Raw genomic sequence first — 14359 nt, forward strand, 5'->3', positions numbered from 1 at the left:
CTTTGTTACCAATGAAAATCTTTGACTCTGCAGAGGATTTTCTTGGTCCAGTCTGTCAAATGACCTTGATCTTTTTTCAGGTTTTGAGCCCAATAGTCATACCAACTCTAAAAGCAAAGCATGATCAATCCCATAGTTTCTAGCACTTAACAACACAAGCAACATATATTAACTGAACTTTACACACTGTAATCAAAAAGTTATCACAGAAAACATTATACACGCTGAAAGTTAGGTAAAACCTATCATTTCATTTTAATAATCCTGCATGGTAGTTAGGACTGGCAACAATTAAGACAATGATTGGTGAATGGTACTTACCAATTATAGCTGAAGGCTTAAGTATATTTACTGCATCTTCAAAAGTATCTGGTATGTTCTCTGGGGCTGAGTGAGCAAATGGTTCCTGATGACTGTCTATGTTAGCTTTCCGCCCCTGAATTTTTACATAAAATACAGTATTTTTTGGAAAATGCTTATTGAGGATTAACTGAAAAGACATCATTATGAGTTACACTGCTTCTACAATAGGAACGTATTTTCATTTACTTTTCTCTTCAACCCATATCCTCTAATGCTATTAATATTTTCATAATGGCCATAAAGCCAAATATAAAACATAAATCCCATTATAACCAGAAAATTTCTAATCCCTCTCAAAAACTCATTTACTCTGAAGTTCTCCTAAATCCAGTATGGCACAAAGGCCTACAATCCTTTATCTGGGCTTGATGCAGTTTGAAATTTAATCTTCCTTGTATTTTAGAAATGTATTATGGTAATATATCAAATGTTACAAATACTTCCCAGTGGGTGCCCGACAACTGAACAAAACTTATGAATAATCACACCAACTACAAAAGGTTAACACTACTTTGGTCTTGTTACCAGGTAAGTACAGGTCAGCCAGATCTGTACCAAATTAATTTCAAAAAAAAAGTGGGATTTCAGAGCTTTCAGGATTTCAGAACTACATTTGCAGTACCAAGAGTTCAGAAACAAGAGGAACAGGGAATTCTGGTTCAAGATGGCTGAATGAAGAAAAATGCTTTCCTCCCCAAGTCCCTGGTCAAAAATTATAAAAAACAAATCCTTAGTAGTGTCACAAAGCCAGGAGAGGTACCAGTGACAAACGAGAACAATGAAGAATTTCTCAATGATTTAAAGCAGGCCAAACCTACTGGATGCAAAAGCTAACCGGGTTGAGAAATCTACATCCTTATTTTGGCAAAAGAGGAGATGTCCAAAGGTGAATTTTTCCATCACAGCTCCAGAATAACCCCAGATGAAAACCAGCAGGGGCTGGGAAAAGCTGCACACCATCATCGTTTGCCTGGGAAATTAATTAAAGGACTGAAATGCAGCCTCACCAGATGCAGGTTCTCAGAATAGTGGCTTTTTATGCTCATGTCCAGGAGGCCCACAGAGCTCCAAGATGGTGGTTCAACAGGAAACTCTCAAAGTCTCCAAAAGGAGGGCAATGTTTTGACTCACCAGGAGAGATTGGAAGCCTAAAACCTATGTATAGATCAAGCTACTAGCACAGCCTAAGAGGAAAATACACTCTGAACCTGCAGATGAACAGGGGATTCTCACTTGTGCTAACCAATACTATATTCATTCTAGACCTGACCTGTTACAAATATGATAAAGATTCACAAAACATTTGTGAAAACCGACATACAAAAAGAAGCACCAAACTGTGTACTAGTAAAAATACATATCCCAATAGATTTCTTTTTTTTTAAATTAAAGTTTATTGGGGTGACAATTGTTAGTAAAGTTACATAGATTTCAGGTGCACAATTCTGTATTACATCATCTATAAATCCCATTGTGTGTTCACCCAGATCAGTTCTCCTTCCATCACCATATATTTGCAGATTTCTAAAAGTATGATGTCTTATAATCCTTGCATCATATATACAAGCAAAAAGAGCAGTTTATGCTCACTTGAGAGGAAGCTCAGTTGAATGGTTAAGAGCACAGGCTTCATAGGCTACTTGAGTATGAATCCTACCTTAATCACTTATAAGCTGATGACCTTGGAAAAGTCACCTGACATTTTTAAAACTTCAGTTTCCTCCTCTGTAAAATTCTATCGGTTTTTTGAGAAGATTGAATGAAATAATACATGTAAAGTTTTTGCACATTGTCTGGTGTATTTTAAACTACTGTTACTTTAAATTATGTATAATTGAAGCACTCAAGATTTTTCTCTTGCACACTTTTTCATTTCATTTTTTGTACTAATAGCATATTGGTACTAATTAAGAAATGATTTCAGAACTGAAGCAAAGTACACTGAGATAAGCTTGCTCCAAAGAAACAAATGAAAAGTAACTGTTATGCTCAAATATCAGATGTCCTGCTAAAAATTTCAATAGAAACTTCTGAGTTCCCATTAGAAACCTAGTTTTAGAAGGGTCAAGTACAATCTTATCTGTATGACTATTTGACCTTTTAAGAGTCAGAGAACAAAACAAGAAAGAATAAGTCCGGTGCCAACAAAGATTATGATTTGAATATGAAGTAAGAATCTTTATAATAGACAGAAGTTTGAGACTGGAGGATTTCTGTTGAGAATATACTAGAAGGTCCATAACTAGTACAATTTAGATAGTCTAATGAGATACAAGATTTTAAGAACTGATAATATTTTAAAAATCAAACTAAAAATATAATTACAGCTACATTCTTTGCTTCACCAAGTTTTAATACCTTACCTTAACTAATAAGCCAAACTTGTCAACCATCCAAATTTTCTTTTGCGCCGCTTCTTCTGAGAGGCCATTTTCTACCATAGCCATAACTATAAGATTTGCAATTCCAAGAGCAGCCTGTCCAACAAAACATAAGTTTAAAATATAAAGACTAGAATATGATGCAATGCTTGAGTTACTTTATATATGAATGTTGTATGTTATGAGGAATTTTTGCTTTATTCTTCCTTTATAAATCACATAAAAGTTGATTCCTTGTGATATTCTCTAAACATATTTTAAATTACCTACTTTACAAGAGTTCTTGAATTATAAGATCTATCTATCTCAATAAAGTTATAAGCTCATTATGCCCCAATTTCCAATTCTAAACAGAGTGCTGGTTTTAAATTCTAAAATGCTTACAGAAACTCACCTCTCCTGCTCCAAGAAATAAGATTTTGTGTTCTGAGATTGATTTGCCAATAACTTTTTGTGCTGCAAGAAGACCTGCTAGAGCTACTGCAGCAGTCCCTGTAAGAAAAATAAAGATGTTTAAAAAAAATGGTCACATAAAAAGCATTTAAAAGGTAGGAATCAAAATTCTAAAGTTTTCTTTTTGCTTTACCTTGAATATCATCATTGAATGTACAGTATTTTTCTCGGTATTTTCTCAAGAACCTGAACGCATTATGATTTCCAAAGTCTTCAAACTGAATAAGTGTGTTCCGTCCATATCTAAAAAAACAGCAAAACCCCAAATGGCTGGGTTGAAAATGTCACTGCTAAACAGCTTTCCTGTCTAATATTCCTTGATAGCAGTAAAAAATAATGCATTATTAGTTCATTTAAGGCCATCTGGCAATTTTCAGAGCCTGTGAAACACTGGACTCAGCGTAGAAATCTACTTCTCATTCTAAAAATTTGTGGGCCGCTTAAAATGAATGCAGTACCATGGTGAGCCTATGGGATATTAATCTGTATAAACTATTTCCAAGTGCCTAGGAGGATGCAGAAAACATACAGGCACTAAATAACTTCCTAAAAAGAGATGTTGTCTCTGAGTCTCAAATAAATTTCCTATATATGTTCTCATTACATTAGCAGTTAAACTGCACATAGGAAGTATATACAAATGAGAGGCTACGAAATAATTGCTGTATGAGTTCACTGGCATTCAGAAAAAGACGTGAATCATCTTGGTGAGATGGGGTAATAAGGGAAGGCTTGCAAAGGAGGTGGGACTTTATTTGGACCCTGAAAGAAGAACTAAAAGTCAGGAGGAAGGAAGAAAAGCAAGGTGTATGTTGGTGACCCTGAATTTTCAACAGTCTGGCTATATATTTCAGGGTTTATATAAAAAGATAAGGAAGAAACTGGTTAAGGTAGGTTGGGGCCAGACAAGTAAGAATCCTGAATGCCAATTTAGAGAATGGGGACTTTATTCTGTGTCTGATGTAGAATCACTGAAGGCTTCAGAAAAGGGAAGAGTTCATGTAAGACTCCCTTAGGAAGGATAAACCTACCACACTGATGTGTAGTACATATTGGTGTGGGGAGAATTGAAAAAGACAAGAGAAGCAGCTGGGAGGCTATCAACGTATGAGGACAAAAAAAATCTGAAGCAAAAGCCATAGGAAGTGAAAGAAACAATTATGAGACATTAGAACAAACAAGCAGAACTTGAAGATGAAGATCAACTGAGAAGTAAGTGAGAAGTAGGCTAAAGAAGATATTACTTGGTTGTCTAAGGCAGGCAAGTGAGGGGAAGGGCAAGGAAGGCTATTTCTCAGATTATGAAAAGTTTAGTTTCAGGTATGTCAACTTTGACTCTGAAAAGGAATCAGTTTTTTAATATCTTCTACGAGTATGTAGCAATAATTTAAAAGGTAGGGCAGGGCTAGGTCATAAAGGTAGAGTTTGAACTTTACCCTATGGCGACAGAAAACTACTGAGAGATTTCAAGCCAAAGGATGACATAATGAAGTACGTTTTAAAGAGATTAATATGGTGGCAGTGTGGAAATGAACCGGAGAGGAGAAATTGGAGGAAAATTTAAAAGAATCCAGAAGAGAGATGAGAATCTGCAGAAAGGCTGTGACCATGGAAGAGAGATCTATTTCTGAGGCACGTATGTGGTAGCAACAACTGGATTTGAGGATTGGCTGACTGGGTAGGGGTGTAGGGGGTTGATGCAGAAGGAGGAAGAATCAAAGATAACACCAAGATCAAAGGTTTGGCAACAGGGTGAATGGTACTGCCATTGATAGAGGCTGGATACATAGAAGATAAGCAGGTGGAAAGGGAAGTTGTTTTGGACACGAATGTGAAAGAGCAACAGAACGTCTTGATGGAGAATTTCAGTTGTTAGAAATGTAGGCCTCAGAGAGAAGTGCGGCTACACAGATGGGTTTTCACAGGTTTAGGAGTCACACGCATAAAGCTCAACGCTTCCATGACTCAAAGAGAACTACGTACTCAACCACATTTAATACAAGACAACAGGAAGAACCAGTGAAGACGACAAAAGAAAGAAAAAATGGGAGAAAGAGCAAGTTAGGAAAGTCTTTTAGTAGTCAGGAGAAGAGAGAATTTCAAGGACATAGGGGTGCAACACTTGGTCAGATGTTGCAGAGAGATGGAGACAGAAGAGGACCCAATGGTAGCGAATTAAAACATGAAAGCTGTGAGAGTTTCACTGGAATGGGGAAGTGAGCCTGGATGGCGAGGGCTGAGAGAAGGAGACAGTGAGGGTATGATAAGAGCAGTGCGTGCAGACTTCACTTAAGGTGTCAGAAAGCGCAGGAAAGCAAGGCAGACTGTGTAGGGTATCACTATGTATCAGCAGGTCTGATCAGGCAGGAAAAGCACCAAAGTCTCAAAAATTTAATCTCCTTCTACTTATCTTCACAAGAGATAGGGGAAAAAAACCAAAACTGTGATTTCTTCTTCTTAAGTTAAAACCGCTTTCATATACTCAAACGTAAAAAGAGAAATACCTGTCAGTGATGGCTTTCATAAACTCGTCAATCAGATCATCGTAACGTTGTGACCGATCTCTTTTCTGATATAAGCCCATGTAAAATGGGTCTTTTAAGAGTGCCTACAGAACAGACCAAATGTAAAAATGAGTCGTTTCGTTTATGTAGCCAGTTTCAACACATCCCTCCATAAAACAAAAATTGCAAAATAAAAAAATACGACTGTTTTAACCCTTATTGCTCTTCTTCGAGAAACTGAATAAGCTTAATTTACCATTATTTGTATACATATTAAAAGCAGAGTTTAAGATAAAGACTAACATCTAGTCACAAAAATTTCCCTTCTTACATTATCTTTAAAAAAGGAATGTAATAAAAATAAATTGGTGAAGCATATGCGATCTTTGCTCCCTTGCATGGGTCATCAGTTTGGCTCAAATGAACTCTTATAAAAATTCGAAACAAATCTTTTTTCAACATGGGAGGAAGATCGCAGGGGGAAAATCATTTTACTTACTGGATTATCAGTTCCTACGTCAATACACACAGGCAGGCATCTATCAGGCCGTATTCCTGCACAAGCTGTATACAAACAAAGTTTTCCTACTGGAATTCCCATTCCATAGACACCCAGATCTCCAAGACCCAGAATTCTCTCTCCATCAGTCACCACAACAGCCTTAATTACAAAAAGTAAAAATAAAAGTTGTCAAAAATAGGGCATAAAGAAAAGCATTTTTAAAAGATTTTATATTTTCACTCACTTTTAAAAATAAAATTGCTTCTTGACTAACTTCCAAAGCAAATCAACCAAAAATACTTAAAATTCTAGAATTTCTAGACTCTACATGTCAAAAAGAGAATTAACTAGATTTGATTTCCTCTGTCTTTGGTTTAGGAACCGAATACTTCTGACTGGAAAATCAACTTAAATATCTTCACAGAGACTAAATAGGGGAGAGGAGAACAACTTCTGATAGAGAGATTTATCCATAGGAGAAAAATAAAAGTTTAGAAATAAACAACATGCTACTCCAACGTAATAACCTAGGCCAAACAAGAATTTTAGCAAGGATGAAAGAAGAAAAGATCTAGAATAAAAAATATACCCACCTACAAGGTTTTAAGATAATACTGTGAGTTTAATTATGACCAAATTTTTTCTACATTGTTAGAATTAATGATTATTCATCAAAGATTATTTTAGTGAGGAAGACATTTCATAAAGGCAAGTAAGATTACTGTGTGTAATAAACACAACAGCCTAATGAAAGATCTTAAGTCATTAGATTTCACTTTATGAAAGACAGCCAGATTGACCAATTATTTGCTAGATTTACAACTCTAAAGAGTTTTATATTTGCTTAAGGATCTAAATCTAGATTTAGAAGAAAGGCATAAGGAATCCTCCCACTGCCCAAAGGTAAGTTTTTATGACATTTTAATAATATAGTATTATTAACAGATTAACATTAATTGAAATGGAATAATATTACTTGGAATAGAAAATAATAATTGAAAAAGAAAAGGAACATAGAGAAGGCAGGAGACAGCAGCAGGCTCACCTTGTGTACTAGGCTCCAATTTCTTTCCCAAAGTCAAACTCTATACCAATAACCCATTGTATAGTTATTACTATTATGATCTCCTCAGAGCGCTAAATCTGCATGTATATAAGTGCAAAATAAATCACAGCAACAATGAAAAACTGTTTCTTGGAAATTTAGAGGTAACTTACAAGGAAAGAAAAAACATTGTGAAAAGGAAGGTTGTGCTATTAGTACCTTAACATGATTTTCTGGCCAGTTATCCACAATTGATCTAACATGACCTCTGTCTGAGATTGAAATAAATAATCCCCTGCAACAGAACAAAAACACCTTTGCATTTCACAACAGTTTTTTGGTTTTATTCTGAGTCTTCGTTCACAATCGGAATATTTAGATATGTTAATAAAACATCAAGACACAGTATAATTTTGAAGCAGATTTAGCAAAGTCACACTGGTAAACATTTTCAACTACTTCAAATTATAGGCCCTGTAACTGCATTGCTCGCATAGCAGCTGCAACAAAGATTATTAAATGATGTGCTCATGTTACACGGGAAGAAATGTACCCACATAACAGTTTCAAGTACACTCAATACACCTCCAGTAAAAAGCAGTATGAAAACAAACCAACAATGCAGGAGACCATAAGAAGGCTAAATAAACTACTACGCCTAAAACGCACTGAAACTGAAAATTTGAAATTTGAAGGAGCAAGAAGCAAGAGAAGAAAATTCAGTAATTTCACATAAAAGATGACAGCCTTGAAGCATTAGAAAAAAGCAGAGTTATTTAAAACACACTGAGATCATTCATCTAGATTTCAAAAAAGGAAGGGAGGGAGCGAAAAAGGGAAGGAGGGAAAAATGAAACCCAACAAAAACCCAGGTTCCAGGCAGAGATGAGGGCCAGCAGGTTCGCATGGATGCTTATACCTAACTTTCTCATTGGTATCATCCCTTTGGCATTACTATCCCAGCTCAAATCACTTTAAACAGTTTCTGGACCATAATAGAATAATCCAATGAGCTTTTTAAAAATGCCAGGGTCCCACCCCAGAGATTCTGATTTAAGTGGCCTGTAGTTTAGATCAATTAACTAACCATGATTTACTGACCATCTTCTAGGTAAAAAACAAACAAAAAAAACCCACTGCAGCAGTCAGTGTAGGAAGTAAGTGATACACAGCATGTGTCCTCATGCAATGCCACGCTCTCTGTTTTAAGTCAGTTCTCAGCCCTGGGTGCAATCAGAAACACACCAGGAGCTTTATGAAACACCAAAACTTGGGCCCAAATTAGACTAACTGAAGGAGAATCTCTGCGGTGAGGTTCAGGCACCAGTATTTTTTTGTTTCCTTTTGCCCCTTCATCTGGATTGACAACCACTATTCTAAGTAAAAAAGAGACTATAAAAGAGCTGGGTAACACCATAGAAATGTTTCAGACACATTCACTGAGGGCACCAGATAGGACAGAACAGACAGTGTTCTCAAAGAGTCTTCCAGGGACTACTGTGTTTCCCCGAAAATAAGATCTACAGCAAAAATAAGCCCCAGTTAAGATCGTCAGCCAGACGGACGCATTTAATACGTTATGACAATGTTCCAGAAGATGACAACATGACTGTATTTCAATAAATGTCGATTGTTGTACATGAAAAAATAAGACATTCCGTGAAAATATACCCTAATGCATCTTTTGGAGCAAAAATTAATATAAGATCCCATCTTATTTTCGTGGAAATACGGTATAAGACTCAGGCTTATTTTCAGGGAAACATGGTACCTGCAAGACCTTTCCCTTTTTCATCATAATCTTGGGAATGAAAAAGACAGGGAAGTTTGGCAGGGATCAACATTTTAAGTGAGTCCCACAGGTGTTTTGCATGCACTGTAAAGTTTGAAAGCCACTAGGCTAGATGAAGGGAGACTGAAGATAAACGCTATCACAGAAGGTTTGAATTTCTTGTTTGGAGCCATATGCAAGTAGGAGGACATGGGAAAGATATAAGGATTAAGGAAAATGACAGGTTAGAGGAACAAGACAGGACAACTCAAATGAAGTCAAAACAGCAGTTATATAATTCTTATAAGGTTACAAACAACCATCACATCAGTTTTCTCATCTGACCTTCACAGCAGCTCTTTGATAGGTGCTGATGTCCCTATTTCATGATGAGAAAACAGAGAGGGACAGAGTGACTTGCTCAAAGACTGGGCAATTGCCCACTCCTGTCTCTTACCACTTAAAATATTTGAAGGTGCTATTTGAAATTAAAATTCATAAAAGTTCATAAAAAGAACAAACAACAGTAATGAAAGCTGACAAAAAAATGACAATCTCTTAATTTGGTCAGATTGTCAAAAAAATGACTAATTCTGGAAAATCTGCCACCAGAATTAAGAATACCCTTTTTTGGGGTACAAAATGCACAAATTCCTCTAACAATCATAATAGCTTAAGGAAGATTAGGAAAGAATGATGCTATTTCTACAAAAAACAAAAGTTTAATCTTGAGTTTTTATTAATCGTTTTTTGTCCAAATTAAGCTTTTGTGACGTGGAGAATATAGTTGAGATAAGAGTGCTGACAAATAAAATAGAAATGTAATAGGTGTCATGGAGTGATTTTTTTCCTACACAATAATCATTTTAAAATATATTTTTAAAAATAAGCCTTACTTAGGTCTTCTAAAGATGTGTCCATACTGGGAACAGGCAAGACCAACTGTTGGTGTATATACAATTGGCATTAGATTTTCAATATCATCTTGCAGTATTCTGTAAAACAATTTCTCATTTCTTTCTTGTATTCCCATTATATAGATGTATCTGGAATTAAGCACAGTAAAAATGTCTACGTCAGCCAGTATTAATTTAAAGTTTTGGTCTTTGAAAGTTAAATCTAATCATTTAAATTGAGGGCCAACCCCCCTCCCGGAAAACAAACCCTAAATTATCATAGCAACACCCAAGAGTAAAAGTTAACAAATATTAAATTGTACATAAATGGTAGCTGATGATGACGATGATGAAGAGAGTAACAGAAACAACAGCTAACATTCACTGAGCCCTTACTGTGAGTCAGGCTCTGCACCAGGCACTGGAAATGCAACGATTACCATGAGACCACCCCACACCCCACCCGCTTAAAGAACTAATCTTCAAGGTGACTGACATGTAAATAAGGAAACAAGCAAAATAAAGTGGCATTCATTCAAATATGTACTACATACTATGTGTCAGCCACTATTCTAACCTCCAGGGATGTAAGAAGTGACCCCGTCCTCATGGAGTTTATAAGCCAGTAAGTAGGCTTATACACATTACGAGGCCTAGTCAGAGCACAGAGGTAGCACAAAGGGGGCAATGGTCAATTCATATAAATACACAAATAATGTCTTCTAAAAAATAAAGCTTAGAATATGGAAATGTTGGCTTGAAAAACCAGTAATCACCCTGAATTAAATGTCTGAAACAGACTCATTATTCTTTTCCCCAGATGTGATTCTCCTCCTGTCATCATCTGAACAAATGGGAATTGCAAGGTCCATTCTTGATTTCTTCCTCTCCTACCTTCCCCTACCACAATCTAGTAAATCAACAAGTCCTACAGAGTTTACCTGCTAAATATCTTTCAAATACATCTATTTCCTTCCTTTACCCTCACCCAGTCCAAGCTACCAACATTTCTGACCTGGACAACCTCAACAACTTTCTAACCACTTTTTATACACTCGTTTTTTTCTCCCCTGCTCCAATCTATTCTCTCCGAAACTTCACTCTGACCATATCTACTCTCCTTGAATGGCTTCCAAATCCAGTTACCAAGCTTAAGCTCCTTGAAGAGTTATCAAGACCTCCACCTACTTTCCAGCCTCATCTTCATAGTGAACTGACTTCAGCTCCTCAAATGCATCACAACCCTTACCTTGGAGTTACTGCCTATGAGGCGTCCTTTATGCCTGGAACACCCTCTATCCAGGCGTAGGCCTACACTGACGCTCTCCAAAAGCAGCTCAGCATGGCACGCTCACTCTCTGAGGTCCTTTTCTGCCTGCTCCTCATCCCCATCATAGGTATGCTTAGATTTTCCTATTTTCAGGTTCCATAACACCCTACTCCCTCTTCTGTAACCCTCACTCCAACTCCTGACTTTCTGTCTTCCCGCCAGCCCAGATGATAGCATGAGGTAGGGACTATTGCCTTACTTACTTCCGTATTTCCAGGAACTACCAAAGTACCGTGTTACCCCGAAAATAAGACCTAGCCGGACCATCAGCTCTAATGCGTCTTTTGGAGCAAAAATTAATATAAGACCGGATTAATATAATACCATGTAATATAATGTAATACTGGGTCTTATATTAATTTTTGCTCCAAAGACGCATTAGAGCTTGATGGTCCGATTAGGTCTTATTTTCAAGGAAACACGGTATGTGGACTATAGCTGGTGTGCAAATATTTGGTGAGAAAACTGACTAGATTCCATTTTGAAGAGGAATAATATTTTCTATATGGCTACCGTGGGCAGAAATAAGACCAATAGGTAGAAATTAAAGGGAAGGAGATTTTTCCTCAGTGTAGGGAAGAAAACTAACAACTGGGCTATTAAGACTGAATAGCTTTATGACATAAACAGCAGAAATGTTAAGGAAAGAACAGATGACCTATCAGACAGAGGGAAGCTGTGTGATTCGTGGCTCTCCTTAATGCTATCACTTTCACCTCCACTGCAGCCACTCTTCTGAGTACCTCACATCGGCTCTTGTCCTCGCCTACGACTCTTACAGTAATAGCTCAGAAATCCTGAAGGCCATTATTTCACTCTGTGATCCTCTATCCTTTGGCTAGCTCTACGATGCCCTCGTTTCAGTTCCCCGCGGGATCTCTAGCTCCTTGATTGCTTCATTTTCTCCCATCCTATTAGCTCCCTTCTGACTCCTGTTCTTTCCCCACTCTGGATCCCATGATCAAGTCTCTCGCTCTAAACAAATCTCTCACCATCATTACCGTTTAGGAACCTCCCTCCATATCTTTATCACGGCACTACCCTTCCACAGTGTCTGCCTTTTCTATCTGTGAACTCCCTGAAAACAAAGGCTGGAAGTTTTCCTTTTTGTAGTTCCAGAGCTTAGAATAACGCCTGGCACATAACAGTCCTGAATTAATATTAGCTGAATCAATTAATGTAGCATCTCTGCCAGCCCAGCAAACCCCAAACATGAATCAATGTTACACTTCACCTTTTCCATGGAGAAATACCTTTCCTGGGCCAAATGACATCAATACAGACAAGATCATGTCACTAGGCCTTCAGGACTTCCACTCATCCCTTTAACCTTTTCTTGTTTGCCTTCACCTTGTGGCTAAATTGGCTCTTCCAAACATTATCATCCTCCTGATCAGTTCCATTAATATTCTACGTCATAAAGAAAATCAAGGTCATCGGGTATGATGAGATCTCACAATCTGTGCTCCATCACCTGCAGAGCTTATCCTTACTTAACCCTGGACTGAGGACTCCTGGACTTATTCTGAGGACTCTGCTAGTGCCTCAGAGAATGAGCTGCACTTTTATTCTTGTTCAAGGCCAGCCTTTCCACCTCTGCACTTGACCCCAAGCCTTTTTCCTTTCTCTGGGATCTTATTTCATCAATTACCCTTTCTCCTGGGCTCATTCCTCACTGCTATGTGTTCAAATTCTTTCCAACCTGAAGTATACCCCCGCCTTAAACCTGAGTCCTGCTTTACTGTTTAATGTCTTTCTTCCCCCTCTTATCTAAACTTCTTGAACAAGCCTGCATTTCCTCCACTCCCATTCACTTCTCAATTATAGTCTACTTTTGCCCCATCACAAAGAAACCACTCTTACCAGTCACCAATAATCAATAATCTCCTATACTTAACCCAACAGATATTTTAAATCCTGTATTTAGATGGATCCCTTTACCCAAAAGACCTTGCCCTTCTTTCTCATTTTGCTGGCTACCTATAACATTGGTTGAAATTCAGCTAGGCATCACTTTCTTCTGGAAGCTTTAACTGATTCCACAGGTTGGATTAGGTGCCCCTCTTTGAGCTTTCAGAATACACTCTGCATGTACCTTTTCCTCCTGTCCTGTATACTGTAGTATAGAGTACAATGACAGACACAGTTCACCTAACTATCGACGAGCTTCTAGGAAGAAGGGCTATATATTACCAGGGAGGACATACACTCTAGTTCGCCTAGGCCAAGTTCAGTTACTCTTATTTGTCACTCTTCAAAGTGTCCTAGATTGAATGATATATTATATGGTCACCCTATTTATTACCCACTTTATATCCTCAGTGGCTAGTACAGTGGCACACACAAAGTAGGTGATCAATAAAAGTTGTTGAATAGAATGGTGCAGATTAGATGATAGCCTTTACTTCTAATATTCCATTCAAACCTGAAATGCTCTCTAATTTTAAGCATAAAAAAAAAACTGATTTCTGCTAAATTTTACAATAGTGAGCACAAATGAAGTATTCACTGCAGTGAAGGAAACATTATAAAAGTAACAGTTAACTGACTAAAACACAAACTTCATTATGAGACTGTATGTTTCTCATGCCATAATAACCACAAAACTCCCAAGTTTTCTGATCATAACATCAATAAAACACTAAACGTCTAACCAACTCTTACTTTTCCAAAGGGCAACTCAATTTTTTCACGTTTCTATGGAATCGTAAGGCTTGAATATCTTGTGTCTCTATTTTGGGAGGTAGAAGTCCTTGAAGACCAAGCATTTGTCGTTCCTGTAATGTAAACGCCATTCCCTAAAAAGGAGGAATAAAAGGATTAAAACCGATTACTTGCTAAGGTAGCAACAGTGCTGTCTCACAAAATGTAATTTAAACATAAATTAAAAAAAAAAAATCAATGAGATGTCATTTTTGCTCCGACAGTCAAAATTTCATAAGGCTGATCATATCTAGTATTGGAGAGGGTATGGTAAAAGAATTACTCTCACATACCATTGCTGGAAATGTAAATTGGGTTACTAGGCTTTGGGAAAGACAACTTTAAAGCACTGTTAAATTTTTTAGTACATATACTCTACAATAAAGTAATTCTACTTCTAGAAAACCATTC

General features: G+C 37.2%; 1 protein-coding gene across 3 annotated transcripts in view; it reads right to left on the bottom strand.

The window, feature by feature from the left end:
* ME2 (malic enzyme 2) overlaps positions 1-14359 on the bottom strand; it is a 58958-nt gene that overhangs the window by 23901 nt on the left and 20698 nt on the right. For all 3 annotated transcript variants that reach the window (XM_081078208.1, XM_081078207.1, XM_081078209.1), the window contains 9 exons: positions 13910-14043; positions 9916-10065; positions 7468-7543; positions 6201-6362; positions 5702-5805; positions 3331-3440; positions 3139-3236; positions 2727-2840; positions 322-436 (listed from right to left, as the gene is read on the bottom strand). In XM_081078208.1, coding sequence (XP_080934334.1) covers positions 322-436; positions 2727-2840; positions 3139-3236; positions 3331-3440; positions 5702-5805; positions 6201-6362; positions 7468-7543; positions 9916-10065; positions 13910-14043 — 1063 coding nt within the window. The remainder of the gene's footprint in view (positions 1-321; positions 437-2726; positions 2841-3138; positions 3237-3330; positions 3441-5701; positions 5806-6200; positions 6363-7467; positions 7544-9915; positions 10066-13909; positions 14044-14359) is intronic.

This window comes from Rhinolophus hipposideros, assembly GCF_964194185.1.
Source record: "Rhinolophus hipposideros genome assembly, chromosome: 17".
Lineage (NCBI taxonomy): Eukaryota > Metazoa > Chordata > Mammalia > Chiroptera > Rhinolophidae > Rhinolophus > Rhinolophus hipposideros.